This window comes from Nerophis ophidion, linkage group LG10 (assembly GCF_033978795.1).
Source record: "Nerophis ophidion isolate RoL-2023_Sa linkage group LG10, RoL_Noph_v1.0, whole genome shotgun sequence".
Classification (NCBI taxonomy): Eukaryota; Metazoa; Chordata; class Actinopteri; order Syngnathiformes; family Syngnathidae; genus Nerophis; species Nerophis ophidion.
In genome coordinates this window covers 9,313,478-9,329,742 of record NC_084620.1, presented here as the reverse complement: position 1 = coordinate 9,329,742, position 16,265 = coordinate 9,313,478, and the positions used below count along the sequence as shown (strand labels likewise).

Sequence of the window (16,265 nt, the reverse complement as noted above, 5' to 3'; positions counted from 1 at the left end):
TTGTGATTAATCACAGATAACTATAATTTTTTGCCATTGAAACATTTATCCTAGACAGATAATTGTATAGATTTTATTACCATGACTGGATACTGAGCTTGTGTTTTAAACAATATGCTTTTGTGAACAGCTCGAAACAAAAAGGACATAAACATGTTTTAATGTGAAATTTAAAAAAATACCTGCATCGTGTTGTCTTGCTGTATTTTGTAGATATCACTTTCACACATTAATAACACAAAATGTAGAATGTTATTGTAATTGTTTAACTCTCAAAGATTTTCGGTAATGTAATTAATAAATAAATAATGTATTACTAAATGATATATTACTACCTGAAATAATAGTTCTGATATTTTGTACATGTTGTACAAGTTAAGGTATTCACATCTCTATATGACAATGTTTTAACATTCTCTACTTTTTAATACAATGTAATATTCAGCCTGCTAAACAGACTAAATTGCAGAATATCAAATATAACGGGCTATAAAATAATACCATAATAGAAAATATAAATATAAAATACAATACACTTTATTGCAATCTGCCAGATAACACGTATAACAAGTGTGGGACGGTGTGGCGCAGTGGGAGAGTGGCTGTGCGCAACCCGAGGGTCCCTGGTTCAATCCCCACCTAGTACCAACCTCGTCACGTCCGTTGTGTCCTGAGCAAGACACTTCACCCTTGCTCCTGATGGGTGCTCATTAGCGCCTTGCATGGCACCTCCCTCCATCAGTGTGTGAATGTGTGTGTGAATGTGTGTGTGTGAATGGGTAAACGTGGAAGTAGTGTCAAAGCGCTTTGAGTACCTTGAAGGTAGAAAAGCGCTATACAAGTACAACCCATTTATCATTTATTTATCATTTAGGTCACAGATAGTATTACAAAATCTTTGACAAAGCATGATCTTAATGTAAGATGATTTTTCATTGTTTTAGTAGTTAGACCGGATGTGACGCGTAATGCTATTATTGTGAAATGTCTTGACATGTTTTCACAAGTCTCCGGTTAAAAATAGACTTTAGACTTCCTGTCTCCGGTCTTTGTTACTGTTGAGCTTTTTATTCCATCTCACTGAAGCAGTTTGTGTAACAATCTATATTTTATATTATCAATGCACTCAACTGTAATGTAAACAGCTGCAAAGTGCGTTCACTCCAATAAAGTCGTCTCACAGCGATCAAAGATAAAATAGTCTTGTCTTGTCAGAACGAATTACCATGGTTTTGGATCTAAGATTTCTATAATGTCCCATTTTATTTGAGCATTTCTGCTTGAGCCATAAGCTGGAGCTTGTGGCTCAACAGTAACTGAACACCATTTCCTCACGCTATGGAACGGACGAAGGGTCAAAAAGATGTAAGGACGCATGTGCGTTAATTGCGTCTTAAAAAAAGGAACTACCCAAAGGTTGATTCATCAAGTTTGATTATATGTCTTCTTATTGAGAGTAAAATAGTTAAAAGAAAATAGAAAAAATGGAATCACAAGACAACAAAGCTGGAAAAAAAAATGGATACAAAAATGCGAATACAGCCCTTTTTTTAACCGTCTAAATTAATTAAGTATGTCTTAAGTTCTCAGGCAGTAATGTGATTTTGTTAAGTTTAGATTTTGGTATGACGTTTGTAAAGGGGAAAGATGTTGATGTGTCTTGAATTTGTGTAGCATTTAAGATCCCTAATGATTAACACGCTAATTGTTTCTGCAGAAAATGGTCACTATCAACAGTTTGTGAGTTCTTTTAAAAGGTCGGTAATCAATCACAGTTTTGAAATAAGCCTAGTTTAAAAAGAGAAATACTAAATTTTACTAGTTTCATCATTATTGCTGTTAATCTTTACATCCTTAATCCATGATTAGTCGCTTTTTTTTTTTAATCTGGTAAAATAAAGGGGTCCTGTGGGCCACTGCTTCTTCTCAAGAAGACATTCATCATAACTGGGAAAAGATCAATAGGAATGAGCTGCACTGCTAAAAACATCAATAGTTGGGTTGGTGAGCCCAAACAAGACGGGACATGACACCGCTGAAAAACGCAGACTGGATGCCTTTTGGACACCCGTACTACATGCTGTCGTTTGCAGTGAAATGATGAGGCTCATTCTGTGACATCAATATGTAAATTGCATTCCATGTTTTCTTGAAATGTGAGCAGAAATTTGAAGTGCATCATTTTTTTCCATTAGGTCAGGAATTTCATTGTCACAGGATCATAAATTACTCTTAAGATAACGAATGCATTCATTCATTGTTGTAGACATGACCCACTGATACGCAACACCATAGTCTACACAAAGTATGCTATAGTGAGCCTCTGAGTACAAGTGCACCGCCACAAATGTGTTGTTTGGATCATGTTTTTGTGTGTTTGTGTTATTAATCTTTTTGGAACATCGAGCCCTATGATTTCTGCACTAACATAATAAAATTAATATTAAACATTAAAGAGACGACAAAAAGAAGCAAGATGAAAAAAATAATTTGAATTTCTTATCTTGTCTTAGATAAGAATGCAAGTTATGAAATTACGTATTTTTGACATCGCCTGGCCCCAAATTCATTACCTGTCTGAGGGAAAAATTGCATACTTGATTAAAAATGATTTCATTTTTAGAACATGTACAGGGTCATTAAAAAGCTATTTGCAGGCTGAAAGAGGGCCCCTGGCCGCACTTTGAACACCCGTGTTCTAAATTGTTAACAATGTAAGTTTTTGTTGTTGCTGTATCTGTGAAACCTTTACCAGACAATGTTTTATTTTAGGAAAAGGGCTTTAAAGAAAACGTGCTGTTTTTGACAGAGAAAGGGTATTCTCCTGGGTGCTGAGATTAAATAGAAGACAGAAAAATGCCTAGAATGCTAAATTTGAAGCGGTAATAGCTGTCTAAATGGCAATAATCGACCTGCTAATCCATTCGGGATAGACAAAAGGCCACAGGTGACAGTGATTGCCACTTTCAATACACACGTACACACACAATGCCTGCACAATCGAACTTCGGTAGTACAACTCAAAATGTGATCACTTGCTCAGCACCAAACAAAATGTAGTGTTTTTCTGCTATTTTCCCAACTGATTCCTGAACAAGCTGTTGACCTTTCATAGACTCAGCGATGACAGCAAAAAGGTACCACGCTCATTTTGTCTAGAAATACCATAAATGGCCAAAAAAGGACAACAAGTCATGGAATGAACAGACTCCAGTGATGTGTTTATGTCCGGGTACAAATAAATAATTATCCACTCTAAAATACGTCCAGTTTTTACTGGAGTTTTGTATGTTTTAAGGCAAACAAAATTCTGCTCAGTGGGTGGGGCGTTAGGGGGAAGAAAGGTGTCGAAAGACAAATTAAGTCGTTAGTGCTAAAGCACTGTGGCGATATGGAGGCGATAGAAGCAGCATTTATAAAGAAACTAAGTCCTCCAGCTTCATTTGCGGAAAAGATGACCTTTTTTTAATGAATGGGGGTAAAATAACTGCTGATGGCTTATTTTCCGCTTATCTGCGACTGCACACAATTATGCAGATGATACAATAATTGAGAGAAATTCTTCTGTTGTCTGCTGGGTTGTAGATGTTGCTTACTTTATTTTGTTTTATTACTTCATCCTGATATTTATCAGCAGTTCAGATTTCACAACAAGCCTCTAAGACGGGTTTTCAAACGTTTTAATTGAAAAAAAAATGTATAGGAAAAATTAAAAGAGTGGTATAGGGGAATTTGGGCTTCACGGTGGCAGAGGGGTTAGTGCGTCTGCCTCACAATACGAAGGTCCTGCAGTCCTGGGTTCAAATCCAGGCTCGGGATCTTTCTGTGTGGAGTTTGCATGTTCTCCCCGTGAATGCGTGGGTTCCCTCCGGGTACTCCGGCTTCCTCCCACTTCCAAAGACATGCACCTGGGGATAGGTTGATTGGCAACACTAAATTGGCCCTAGTGTGTGAATGTGAGTGTGAATGTTGTCTGTCTATCTGTGTTGGCCCTGCGATGAGGTGGCGACTTGTCCAGGGTGTACCCCGCCTTCCGCCCGATTGTAGCTGAGATAGGCGCCAGCGCCCCCCCGCGACCCCGAAAGGGAATAAGCGGTAGAAAATGGATGGATGGATGGATGGTATAGGGGAATATGCTGTTAAGAGAAAGAAAACAAAGAAAAACAAATCTCAAGCAAGTTGATTGTTAAATATAAGATTGTTTTACAGAAGGTGGGTATTAAGTGAAGATGTAATAAATATATAGATATTGTTTTCAGAGACTATTTGTGGCGGCGGTGAGAGGCGACATCAGAGGCGGCAGGCTGAGCTGCCTTGCGAGCGCACTGATGGCCTGTCACTGGAAGCCTCTCTGATGAATGGCCATGTTGGATTGGAACAGACGTGTAATATATATCAGGCGTATATTTGCTCTCGCTCTCTTTCTCCGTGTTCCTACTTTGCGCCTGGGTAAAATATGTTTGGGAGAAGCCTGAGGTAAAAAAGACGGGAGAGAGAAAGAGAGCAAAAAACTGTAAAGATGGCAAGTTTAAAAATGACATTTGGAGCATCTGTGCTGGAAAAACAGATGGTTCTCAGCACAAAAAAGCAGCATTGCAGTGGGCGACTACTGCTTGCTAAGTTTTCGACAAACTTATCATTGAACTCGTTCATTTTCTCACTCAACATTTATTCTCTCAGATTCCCTTTTCTCAGTCTGGATTTGACGTGAGAAGGTGATGTGTTGACACTCTGATGCAAGTGATATCGATCAGAGGCCAACATGGCTGATGGATGGTCAGTGCTTGAAGTCGATAACACCTCTGTTAGTCGGGACTCATCTACTTTACCATCAGTAATGTGCTTCTATAGGCTATAATAAACACATATAATGCCTGGGTGGTTTTTATTTGTCTTATTCAACAGAAATTCTCCACAAATTAAAGGGGCTGTTTGGAACCTGCTCAAAGTTAAGCTTATGTTACCTTTATGTAACATGTACATTTTTTATACGTCTATATTTGTCACTGTTACCAATAGTTTTAAATAAAAATTGCTCGTCATTTCCAAGGAATTAGTTTGTCTTTGGTGTGTCACTCACTGCTGTCTCGTACAGTACACTCAGGGAGTGTACATACTGTATACAAAAGCAGTCCAAAAGAAGCAACTGACAATTAGCAGTCATGTTGTTGTTCGGAAAATGCATTCAATGAGACAACGTTACCTATTCAAATCGCTATTATTAGCTAAAAACACACACAGCTAAGGCATGTGTGTGCTACATAGGTCGTAATATAAGTCATTACGTGCTGAAAGACGTAGGGAGGCGTGGTGCAATGCTAAAGACACTCTGCAATAAATATTGCAAACATCCTTTAAGGGCTATACTTTTGTTGGTGAGAGAATGTCCACAACAATCTTCTTTTTTTTTTTGTCCGAACTACAGTCACAGGAGCAATTTATTTAAATCGAGGCATAACTTTTCGACACCTGAACTTCTGTACATAAAAGCGTGAGCATTTATTACAACATGCACACCATAATGTGTGCATGTTATCCTGGTGAGAGGCAATATTCACAATCTAGAATAACTTTGACGAGACAGGTCCCAATGATGCGGGAGCAGCAGGACATCGCTGCCGGCTCACAGAAAAGGCAGCAAAGGTCTACTTAGCCGTCTGTATCATTGCGCCACTAAGAAATAGTTAGTTTGCGTTAGTGCTTATAATAACAACATCGCTAATATTTGGTTAATATTCAGGTCACAATATGAATAAAGAATATTATTGGCGGGTTTTGGATGGTTATTTAAAAGGTTTTGTCGGCAAACTAGAGAACCCTCGTTGACTACATTGTTAGCTGACTTTTCATGTATTTATTTATTTACGACTTACAAAGCATTAAAAAAAGAAAATAATTTGTGTACACATCTAAGATAGAGATTATGAATGACAGACAACACATCTCTGTCAAATTTTTGCGTGTTTCCGGTATGACTGATCTGATACTATGAACAGAGTGCAGAAGCGTTCCCATTGTCCTAATATTGGAAATAGACAAAGGTATTTGGAGCGACAAATTCAAAATGTCTGACTGAATTTGGGGCATTTTGTGATGTTTAACCTGTGTTTTTGCATACTTTGCGGATTGGAAATACGATTGGATATGGTTTAACGGATACAGGGAAACATAATTAAGCATATAGAGTCAACTGGTACTGTAACGTATTTGGCCAAAATTTTCCCAAGATGGCACTGCTGTAGTGGCTGCTGTAGACAGGAGCTCTGTGCTCTTGTGTCATCATTTTGTGTTTCCCTCTTGTTTTCATGTGTTATTATATTTTTTTGCATTTTGGTCCGGGACCCTTTGGGACTGTGTGACAAGGGGTGGCACTTTCGTGACCTCTGTGGTGCTTTTTTTGTGGACTTTTGGATCTGCCTCCCGGGAGCCTTTTGGCCATGGAGACCAGCTGCTGGGTCTCTGCTACACCGGAGTCTGTTTGGAAGGACTGGAGGAGATGCGGATGAGGGGACAGGGCTGCGGAGCTAGCACTGAGCTACTGGGACGGAGAGGCTTCGCGGTGTCTCGACTGGGTGAGCAGGTGTCGGACACCTCAGTCACCTTGGACGTATCCTCGCTCATCCATGCGGACTGGACACTGGCCGAGAGTGGAGTCGGCTGTCTTGGTTCCTTTGTTGGGTCTGCTTCTGTCTCTGGCCATGCTCCCTCCTCCCCAGCGGACGATGGCGTGGAACACCGCAGAGGCCACCACAGTGGATATGTTTATTTTACTTTTTATTCATAGCTGTATGTAGAAGTGTCTGGTTGTATCTGCTGCTTTAATGTCCTCTGTGTTCTTTGATGTTTGATGTTTCACTCTTACATACATGTAAGAGGGATGTGTACTATGGCTATGAGTCGTTATTTTTATCTTTTTTTTTCTTCTTTTTTTTCCCCCTTGGCCTCAGTCTGCACCCCCACTCCAGGGCCCAGGCTAAGACCGATTTTTTTTCTATTTTATTTTAATCTTTTATTCTTTTCTCTCCCCCCCCCCCCCGTTTACCCGTATGTCATCTTTTTTGTAAGGGGCGCTGGAAGCCGGCAGACCCGTCAGCGATCCTGTTCTGTCTCCCTGTAATGTTTGTCTAAACTTGAATGGGATTGTGCTGAAAATTTTAATTTTCCTGAAGGAACTCTCCTGACGGAATAAATAAAGTACTATCTAAATCTAAAACACCTTAACATTTGGTACATGCCCTAAAGAGACTGGCGAGCACAATTCTGTTATATTTTAATAAAATTGGTTGAAAAACAGCAAGCAAAACGTGCTACAATTAACATTTAAAGGCATGTTTTGTTGTTTGTTTTAAAAGAGGATCCTCTGTTTCTGATTCTGGGTGTGCAATGTTTTTTTCTAGGTTTCCATTTACCCATGAAGGTGACATGTTACCACATCTACAGACCATTTTTACTCTCTTTTTGTGGTCAAGGACTTGAAAGCAGCATGGTGGTGGGACTTCTTATTGTTGACCCTTTCCTTTGACTTGCAGGTATCACTTACTGGGACAGACGGCATTGAACGGCCATTTGCGCAACGTGACAAAACCTTGTATGCCTCCCCAGAGTTCAGTTTGGGGTTAGTGTTGTTTCCATGGGAGGTGGCAGGGCTTGAAAGTCTGCATGACCTTTTGTCCTACTTCTTCCTTGAAACACAAAATCTACAATATATTGTAGTATATGGGATTTTGATCTATGGGAATTCCTGTCCATTCACCCAACAGTGTGGGTCAGAGGCGACTGATGAGGATGACACAGAAGGCATTCGATGAGGTGGAGGTCAGGAATCATTCAAAATTTCTCAAATCACGAGTTATGGATTTGTCAATGAGTTGTAAAAAAAATTGTGTAAATGGATAAAAAGGTACCAAGAAATACCAGGTGATTTTTCTGACTATATACAGTACATGAGTGAAAAGGTAATATTTGATGTGGGTTATTGCACATTCAGTAAGAAATGTGATTATAAATATTTCACAGTAATGATGAGTGGATATTGAATAATGAGAGTTACATGTATATACAGTAATCAAAGTGACAATATTGAGTATTGCAATTGTTGTATAAGGAGGTCCGTAGGTCAAGAAGTTGGACTGTAGGTCAGTGTATAAAAAATATTCACCAAACAGGACCTCTATTTACGGCAGGGGTCTCAAACTCAATTTACCCCGGGGCCACTGGATGCAGAAACTGGGTGAGGCTGGGCCGCGAGAAAAGATTTCTTAAAAATTCTAACATGCATTTTTTTAATGAATTCACCTTCTATGAATGGCTTTCCTGCCCTAGCAATGCTCACCCTCACGATTTAACGGGAGACTCCTGAATTTCAGTGAAACCTCCCGACAATCTACCGGTGCAACCATTTTCCCAAATTTGTCCCAATTTTCACCCGGCCGACCTTATTATGGGCTGCCCTGACTGCACTGCCTTTAACGTCCTCTACAACAGTGGTTCTCAACCTTTTTTCAGTGATGTACCCCCTGTGAACAGTTTTTTATTTCATGTACCCCCTAATCAGGCCAAAACATTTTTGGTTGAAAAAAAGAGATAAGAAGTAAAATACAGCACTATGTCCTCAGTTTCTGATTTATTAAATTGTATAACAGTGCAAAATATTGCTCATTTGTAGTGGTCTTTCTTGAACTATTTGGAAAAGAAGATATAAAAATAACTAAAAACTTGTTGAAAAATAAACAAGTGATTCAATTATAAATAAAGATTTCTACACATAAAAGTAATCATTTTCTTAAAGTGCCCTCTTTGGGGATTATAATAGAGATCCATGTGGATTCATCAACTTCATTCTAAACATTTCTTCACAAAAAAAGAAATCTGTAACATCAATATTTATGGAACTTGTCCACAAAAAAATCTAGCTGTCAACACTGAATATTGCATTGTTGCATTTCTTTTCATAGTTTGTGAACTTACATTCATATTTTGTTGAAGTGTTATCTAATAAATATATTTATTAAGTATTTATTACAGACTGCTATTTTTTAGAATGTTGGTGATTAATCTCACTTAACCCTTGGCATACCTTCACGTAGCGTACCCTCTATAAGAGAATTAGTGCTCTACAACTCGTCATTGCGCATATAACACAACTAAAGTGACAACTCTAAATCATAAATAAATGGGGTAGGTTTATATAAGCGTTGCTTCAACCTACACTCTTTCGGCTCAATCATTGCACAAATGAGTGTTTTTTTTTGTTTTTTTTTTCTTTTCTTGTTGTTGTTCTTTGTTTTATGTGAAGATTGCCGAAATAAAATACATTGATTGATTGATTGATGTTGTGCGACACTTGTGCAGAACAACGTAAGTGGCTGCAAAACATATTTGATCAACAGCCATACAGGTCACACTGAGGGTGGTCGTATAAAAGACTTTAACACTGTTACAAATATGCGCCACACTTTGAACCCACACCAAACAAGAATGACAAACACATTTTGGAAGAACATCCGCACCCTAACACAACTCAAACACAAGGGAACAAATACCCAGAACACTTTGCAGCCCAAACTCTCCCGGGCTACAATATACACAATCTCAACCGACGCAAGTAGGGAGGGCGGGGTGTGGGGGGTTGGTGGTGGCGTGTGTGTGTGTATGTATTGTAGCCCGGAAGAGTCAGGGCTGCATGGGATTCTGGGTATTTGTTTTGTTGAGTTTATGTTGTATTACGGTGCGGATGTTCTCCTGAAATGTGTTTGTCATTATTGTTTGGTGTGGGTTCACAGTCTGGCACATATTTGTAACAGTGTTAACGTTTTTTTTACGGCCACCCTCAGTGTGACTTGTGCAGCTGTTGACCAAATATGTCTTGCAACATCACACATGTGTACTGCTCAGCCAAATGTAACAATCAAATAGGCTTGCACGCTATCTGTACAGGATTCAGAGGGCGTTAAGAGCAGTGCCATTGCGGCACCCCCTGAGTATTGTTGATTGGGTAAAAATCGGCAGGGATTACCAGAGAATGGATACCCTGATAATAAGGGGACTCTTGTGAAAATTGGGAACGTTAGGAAGTATAACGCAGTAAAGTGCCGTTCATAATAAACTCGCGGGCCGCACATACATTAAATTGTCATACCAAAGTGCGGGCCGCAAAATAACGTCTCGCGGGCCGCAATTGGCCCGCAGGCCGCATGTTTGAGACCCCTGATTTACGGGATATTTCCAGTGCCATGTTTACTTTTATGTTAATCAGAGACTATAATACTGTTAATGCACATCACAACACAACTCAACACATGTTAAAAGTGCAATTTAAAAGCTGAAGATGTGCATTTATTTGAAGAAAAGAATGAAGGTTATAGAACTCAGAAACGTTTTGTAAATTTCAGCTATATTCCCTAAAATACACATTGAGACAATAAATTGTGTTTTATCCAATTACTCAAAGAATGGCACAAACTAATCAACAGATTACTTGATTACAAATATAATCGATTGTTGGAGCCTTATCCACGTTGGAGAACTTGTGATGAAAGCGACGTAAAAAACGAAAGAACAACGTGGCAGAACTTCGGCCCGCCACTTCATGCCAAAGACGTGCATTGTTGAGTGGCGACAACTCTACTGTTGCATAACCTGACTCTCGACAGATCCTTGTGTTTCGCTGAGCTCCACACACTGATCTGGGAGTTCTCAATAGGAGATGTATTTCAGAAGGCTGGGCTTTGTAAAAAAAAATAATTGTATGTGATTGGATGAACCACTTGTCCGTTATCTTGAATGACGTGCTACTTCAACCACTCACATCCAAATAAACCTGTGACGCTGATGAGAGCGGCGCTGGGAAGTCCAAACCCGGTCGGAAGAGGAGCAAAAACATCCTTTACACAAATAAATCCCTTCAAAACCGTTCTCTGTTGATCTTTTAAAGAATTGATATTCGATAGATTCAACAAAACAGTTGCAATAGCAGAATCAATGTCAGCACACAACGCACCGAGGGGTGCATGCCGCCATTGTTGTTTGAATCAAACAGTTGCTTTGGCTCTACGTCACATCTATGAAATCCCGCCCAGCGATTCTGATTGGTTCATTATTTTTTGCTATGTGGAAGAAGTTTGCAATGCCTTCCAGCCCAAATCCTTGTGTGGAGCTCAACGGGTCTAGCGACAAGTGTCTGGCGAGAGTCAGGTTAACTGTTGCACTTCGTCTTTAAGATCAATAACAGATCCACATGACATTGGTGAACCTTTGACGTGAATGATTTGGTATGACAACAGTGGGGGTAAAACAAGATGGGACACGCAATTTTGACAACATGGCTATGTTTGCTGTGAATCTCAAGTTGACCAAGCTTTTGCAAAACCACTTACGCCCGTAGTTTCAGCACATGGAAGCCCAGTTCTAACTTAGAGGAAATACTCAGAATGTGACAAAGTATTTCCAATTAGCGGCCGTGATTAAAACCTTGACAAAGACCAAAACAATGACACTCAGAGGATCCTCCCGGTGCTGACAAGTAGAACTCGATCAATGCAAAGAGTGTAAAGGTGACTATATGCAGGGCTCGAATTTAACCACGGCAACCGCAGAAAATTTCGTGACCGCCCTTGTGACTTGCCCTATTGCCCTAAAAAAGTTGACCAACATCGACATCAAGAACATGCTGTGACCTCCCTTGACTTTTTACTTGTTAATGGACGAGAGATGTAACGGTAAGCGGTGTAATGATAATTTGCGATAAAATTTCTGATAGTAAGTAATACCATCTAATTTTTTAATTACCGAAAAAACTTCATTTATTAATGCATTTTACGCAACACGAAGTCAGGCGCATGCGCACTAGCGTGGTTTGGCTTGGCGCTTGGTTTAACGACATTTTCTGCCTTGAAAGAAAATGTTTGCCTTATTGCCCTTCCAATTTGCCTTGGTGAGCCCTCCTTTAAGGCAACACTTGCCTTGACCTTAAAAAGTAAACATTTGAGGCCGGTAAATGGCTGTTATTTCATGCTCAGAGGACTCTAATAACATTGAAAAACATTATCAGAAGATTGGTAACAGGCTAAACATTAAATTTATTAATAAAGTTAAAGTACCAATGATTGTCACACACATACTTGGTGTGGTGAAATTTATCCTCTGCATTTGACCCATTCCCCTGATCACCCCCTGGGAAGTGAGGGGAGCAGTGGGCAGCAACGGTGCCGCGCCCGGGAATCATTTATGGTGATTTAACCCCCAATTCCAACCCTTGATGCTAAATGCCAAGCAGGGAGGCAATGGGTCCCATTTTTATAGTCTTTGGTATGACTCGGCCGGTGTTTGAACTCCCAACCTACCGATCTCAGGGCGGACACTGTAACCACTAGGCCACTGAGTAGTATTAATCACATTTAGTGGAAATGTGTTACTGGGATAAACGAAGGACGACTAAATGAGTAAATAAGTGCTATGTTGACCAGTCGGTTTAAGGTTGATACACACTGTTCCAATCTCACCCTCTCCTCCAGTCGTGCCACTTGCTCCCTGTAGAAAGCATCCTGCTTGTTTAGGTCTGCCTCTTTAGCCTCTAGCTGCTTAGCCTGCACACAAAAAAGTAAAGATGTAATCAGTGTGGCAAAAAAAATACATCACAAAATGCACATATGACTGAGACACGTCAATTTCATTTGCGATGTGTATTGCAAAGAAAAATTTAGTATTTACCAAAATCAAATATAAGCATGTCTTCATACATTTTGGTACATCCCAAAAGGATAACAGTCATCTGTATGACGGTATGTATATTTACAGAACTATAAACATACAACTGATATTCTAGTATTGAGAACAAACAACTATTTAAGGTAAAAGTAAAGGTTATCTATTTGAATCCAAAGAGTTGTTTTTTTATGATAGCAAAAGAAGCTTAGAGCTCTCCACTTATGAATGTACATCCAGTGGTAGACTACAATGAGAACAACCTTCACCCAAAGACATCAAATGACGAGCTTCAATTAAAATATTTGATGGCAACATTTCAGTGCAAATCAAGCCTTTAAGGTAGTCTAGTAGAGTTAATCCGGAGAGACGGTGTATTACTGGACAAAATATTTGAAACTGGCAGCACAGAGCTTCAAGGCCCTTGGTAGAAATAAAAGAATACGGAAAAAAAAAAAAGAAATCCTTAGCTCTACCATTAAAAAAAAAAAAGTTTGATTTGAAGTTGTCAAAGACTTACCTTAAGTTCTATCTCCTTATTGGGAAGCAAATTGAAATAAAGTGAGGGGGCAGAGAAGAAAAAGAATGTTGAAGCAAAGCCGTATTCAACTATGACTGGGGGGGTTGTTGGGGTGGTACAATGCACTATTTTGTGACTTGAATATGTTCACTTTCTCACCTGATTTTACAGCCTATACCCTTTTTCATATGTATGCATTAAAGTCCCAGCCACATTCTGCCAAGGACTGTCCTAGAGGATAGCAGCAATGCAAATGAGGCCTTGAAGCGGAGTGCTTTGTTTGAAGGAGAACGAGATAATGAAGGTAATACACCTAATGCAGAAAAAATGCATTAGCTCGTCCAATTTCCCTGTGCATTGATAACCATCTGTGTTGAAATACTCAATTGACTAGCAGGCCGAGCTGCATGTCTTACGATTGTCATGATGTCCAACACCAGAAAGTAAAACATCAAGGTGAGGGTTATTTTTGTTGTTGTTTTTAGGCGGCGGGGGCATTCTCTGTGGTATGTTGGAAGTTTGGCGATATGGACACAGGACAAAATGACTGAATAGACTGCACTATTGAGGAACTATTATGTAGCAGACATTTGTTTTAATAAAAGCTCAGATCAATCCAATGACAGCAGGGGTGACAAAAATGTTGGTTCACAGCACACTACGATTTTTCCATCCATCTATTTATCGCCTTCTGCTTATCTGAGGTCAGGTCACGGGGGCAGCAGCCTAAGCAGGGCCTTCGGGTGGCATCCTGACCAGATGCCCGAACCACCATATCTGGCTACTCAATGTGGAGAAGCATTGGCTTTATTTTGAGCTCCTCCCGGATGACAGAGCTTCTCACCCTATCTCTAAGGGAAAGCCCCCCCACCCGGCTACTACCAACAACTACGATATTTTATATAAGCCCATTCCCAGTGTTCACCTTACTCACTGCAACTATCCCTGCTCGTATGCGCTCTGTGTGTACGCGTTGACACACTCAACATGCGCCTCAGCTCAACAATGTCACCGGCGCACTGCAGCTTATGTGGATGAAATATACAGTACAAGTATTTTTCAAAGGCAGCGTAGTGCCTTTTTTAATTCATTAGTAACACGGTAATTTATTAGTATCTGTACACTGTACAACCTTAGTCCCACCATAACAACAAACTCCTAATTGAGTTAACGGTTGAAATTGTTTTTCTATCATTCATCATGCTTCAGTTGATGAATAAACAAATAATTATACAGAGAAGAAGCCCCCATTAACAACTGTTGTCTCTTGTGAATTTTTTGAAGGTGTGTAACGTTAATGTTTTCACATTTGCAAGCTTTTTGTCAGTATTTTAGCCTAACGTTAGGTCGCGTCAGAAACTAAAATGTAATTTACAACTTATGAAGAAATTATGGAAATGTTCTCCTTGGGCAACTCGGCATATGAAATCCCTCGCTCTGAAGGGAAATATATATACATACCCTCTAACCATCTCAATGCCCACTACTCCTATGTGCAAAAAGTCATTGGGATACCTCTATCCACACGGGAATGCACAAAACTTATGGATATGGCTAAAAAGTAGGGTGAAGGGGTGTATTAGGACTGATCCTTACTTGTATACACAGACAAAATAATAGGTGGCTGATAAGAGTTAAATGTTGGTCAATGATTACTAAAACTTGGGTGAGATGTAATATTATGTATGTATATTTATCTTGACCCTATACGGCACAGAATTTGTGTGATTTTGAGAGGTGTATTCTTTCATGTGTTCTACAAACCCCGTTTCCACATGAGTTGGGAAATTGTGTTAGATGTAAATGTCAACGGAATACAATGATTTGCAAATCATTTTCAACCCATATTCAGTTGAATATGCTACAAAGACAACATATTTGCTGTTCATACTGATAAAATATTTTTTTTTTTGCAAATAATCATTAACTTTAGAATTTGATGCCAGCAACACGTGACAAAGAAATTGGGAAAGGTGGCAATAAATACCTATAAAGTTGATGAATGCTCATCAAACACTTATTAGGAACATCCCACAGGTGTGCAGGCTAATTGGCAAAAGGTGGGTGCCATGTTTGGGTGTAAAAACAGCATCCCAAAAAATGTTCAGTCTTTCATAAGAAAGGATGGTGCGAGGTACACCCCTTTGTCCACAACTGTGTGAACAAATAGTCAAACAGTTTAAGAACAACGTTTCTCAAAGTGCAATTGCAAGAAATTTAGGGATTTCAACATCTACGGTTCATAATATCATCAAAAGATTCAGAGAATCTGGAGAAATCACTCCACGTAAGCCGTAAGGCCGGAAACCAACATTGAATGACCGTGACCTTCGATCCCTTAGACGGCACTGTATCAAAAACCGACATAAATCTCTAAAGGATATCACCACATGGGCTCAGGAACATTTCAGAAAACCACTTTCACTACATACAGTTTGTCGCTACATCTGTAAGTGCAAGTTAAAGCTCTACGATGCAAAGCGAAAGCCATTTATCAACAGCATCCAGAAACGCCGCCGGCTTCTCTGGACCCGAGATCTACTAAGATGGACTGATGCAAAGTGGAAAAATGTTCTGTGGTCTGATGAGTCCATTTTCAAATTATTTTTGGAAATATTCAACATTGTATCATCCGGACCAAAGGAGAAGCAAACCATCCAGACTGATATCGACGCAAAGTTCAAAAGCCAGCATCTGTGATGGTATGGGGGTGCATTAGTGCCCAAGGTATGGGTAGCTTACACATCTGTGAAGGCACCGTTAATGCTGAAAGGAACATACAGGTTTTGGAACTACATATGCTACCATGTAAGCGCCGTCTTTTTCATAGACGCCCCTGCTTATTTCAGCAAGACAAGGCCAAGTCACATTCAGTACGTGTTACAACAGCGTGGCTTTGTAAAAAAAAGAGTGCGGGTACTTTCCTGGCCCCCATCAAAAATGTGTGGCGCGTTATGAAGCGTAAAATAAGACAACGGAGACCCTGGACTGTTGAACAACTGAAGCTCTACATAAAACAAGAATGGGAAAGAATTCCACTTTC

General features: G+C 39.7%; 1 protein-coding gene across 2 annotated transcripts in view; it reads right to left on the bottom strand.

The window, feature by feature from the left end:
• Positions 1 to 16,265, bottom strand: part of chchd3a (coiled-coil-helix-coiled-coil-helix domain containing 3a) — a 139,649-nt gene that overhangs the window by 43,667 nt on the left and 79,717 nt on the right. For both annotated transcript variants that reach the window (XM_061912245.1, XM_061912246.1), the window contains exon 6: positions 12,501 to 12,584. In XM_061912245.1, coding sequence (XP_061768229.1) covers positions 12,501 to 12,584 — 84 coding nt within the window. The remainder of the gene's footprint in view (positions 1 to 12,500; positions 12,585 to 16,265) is intronic.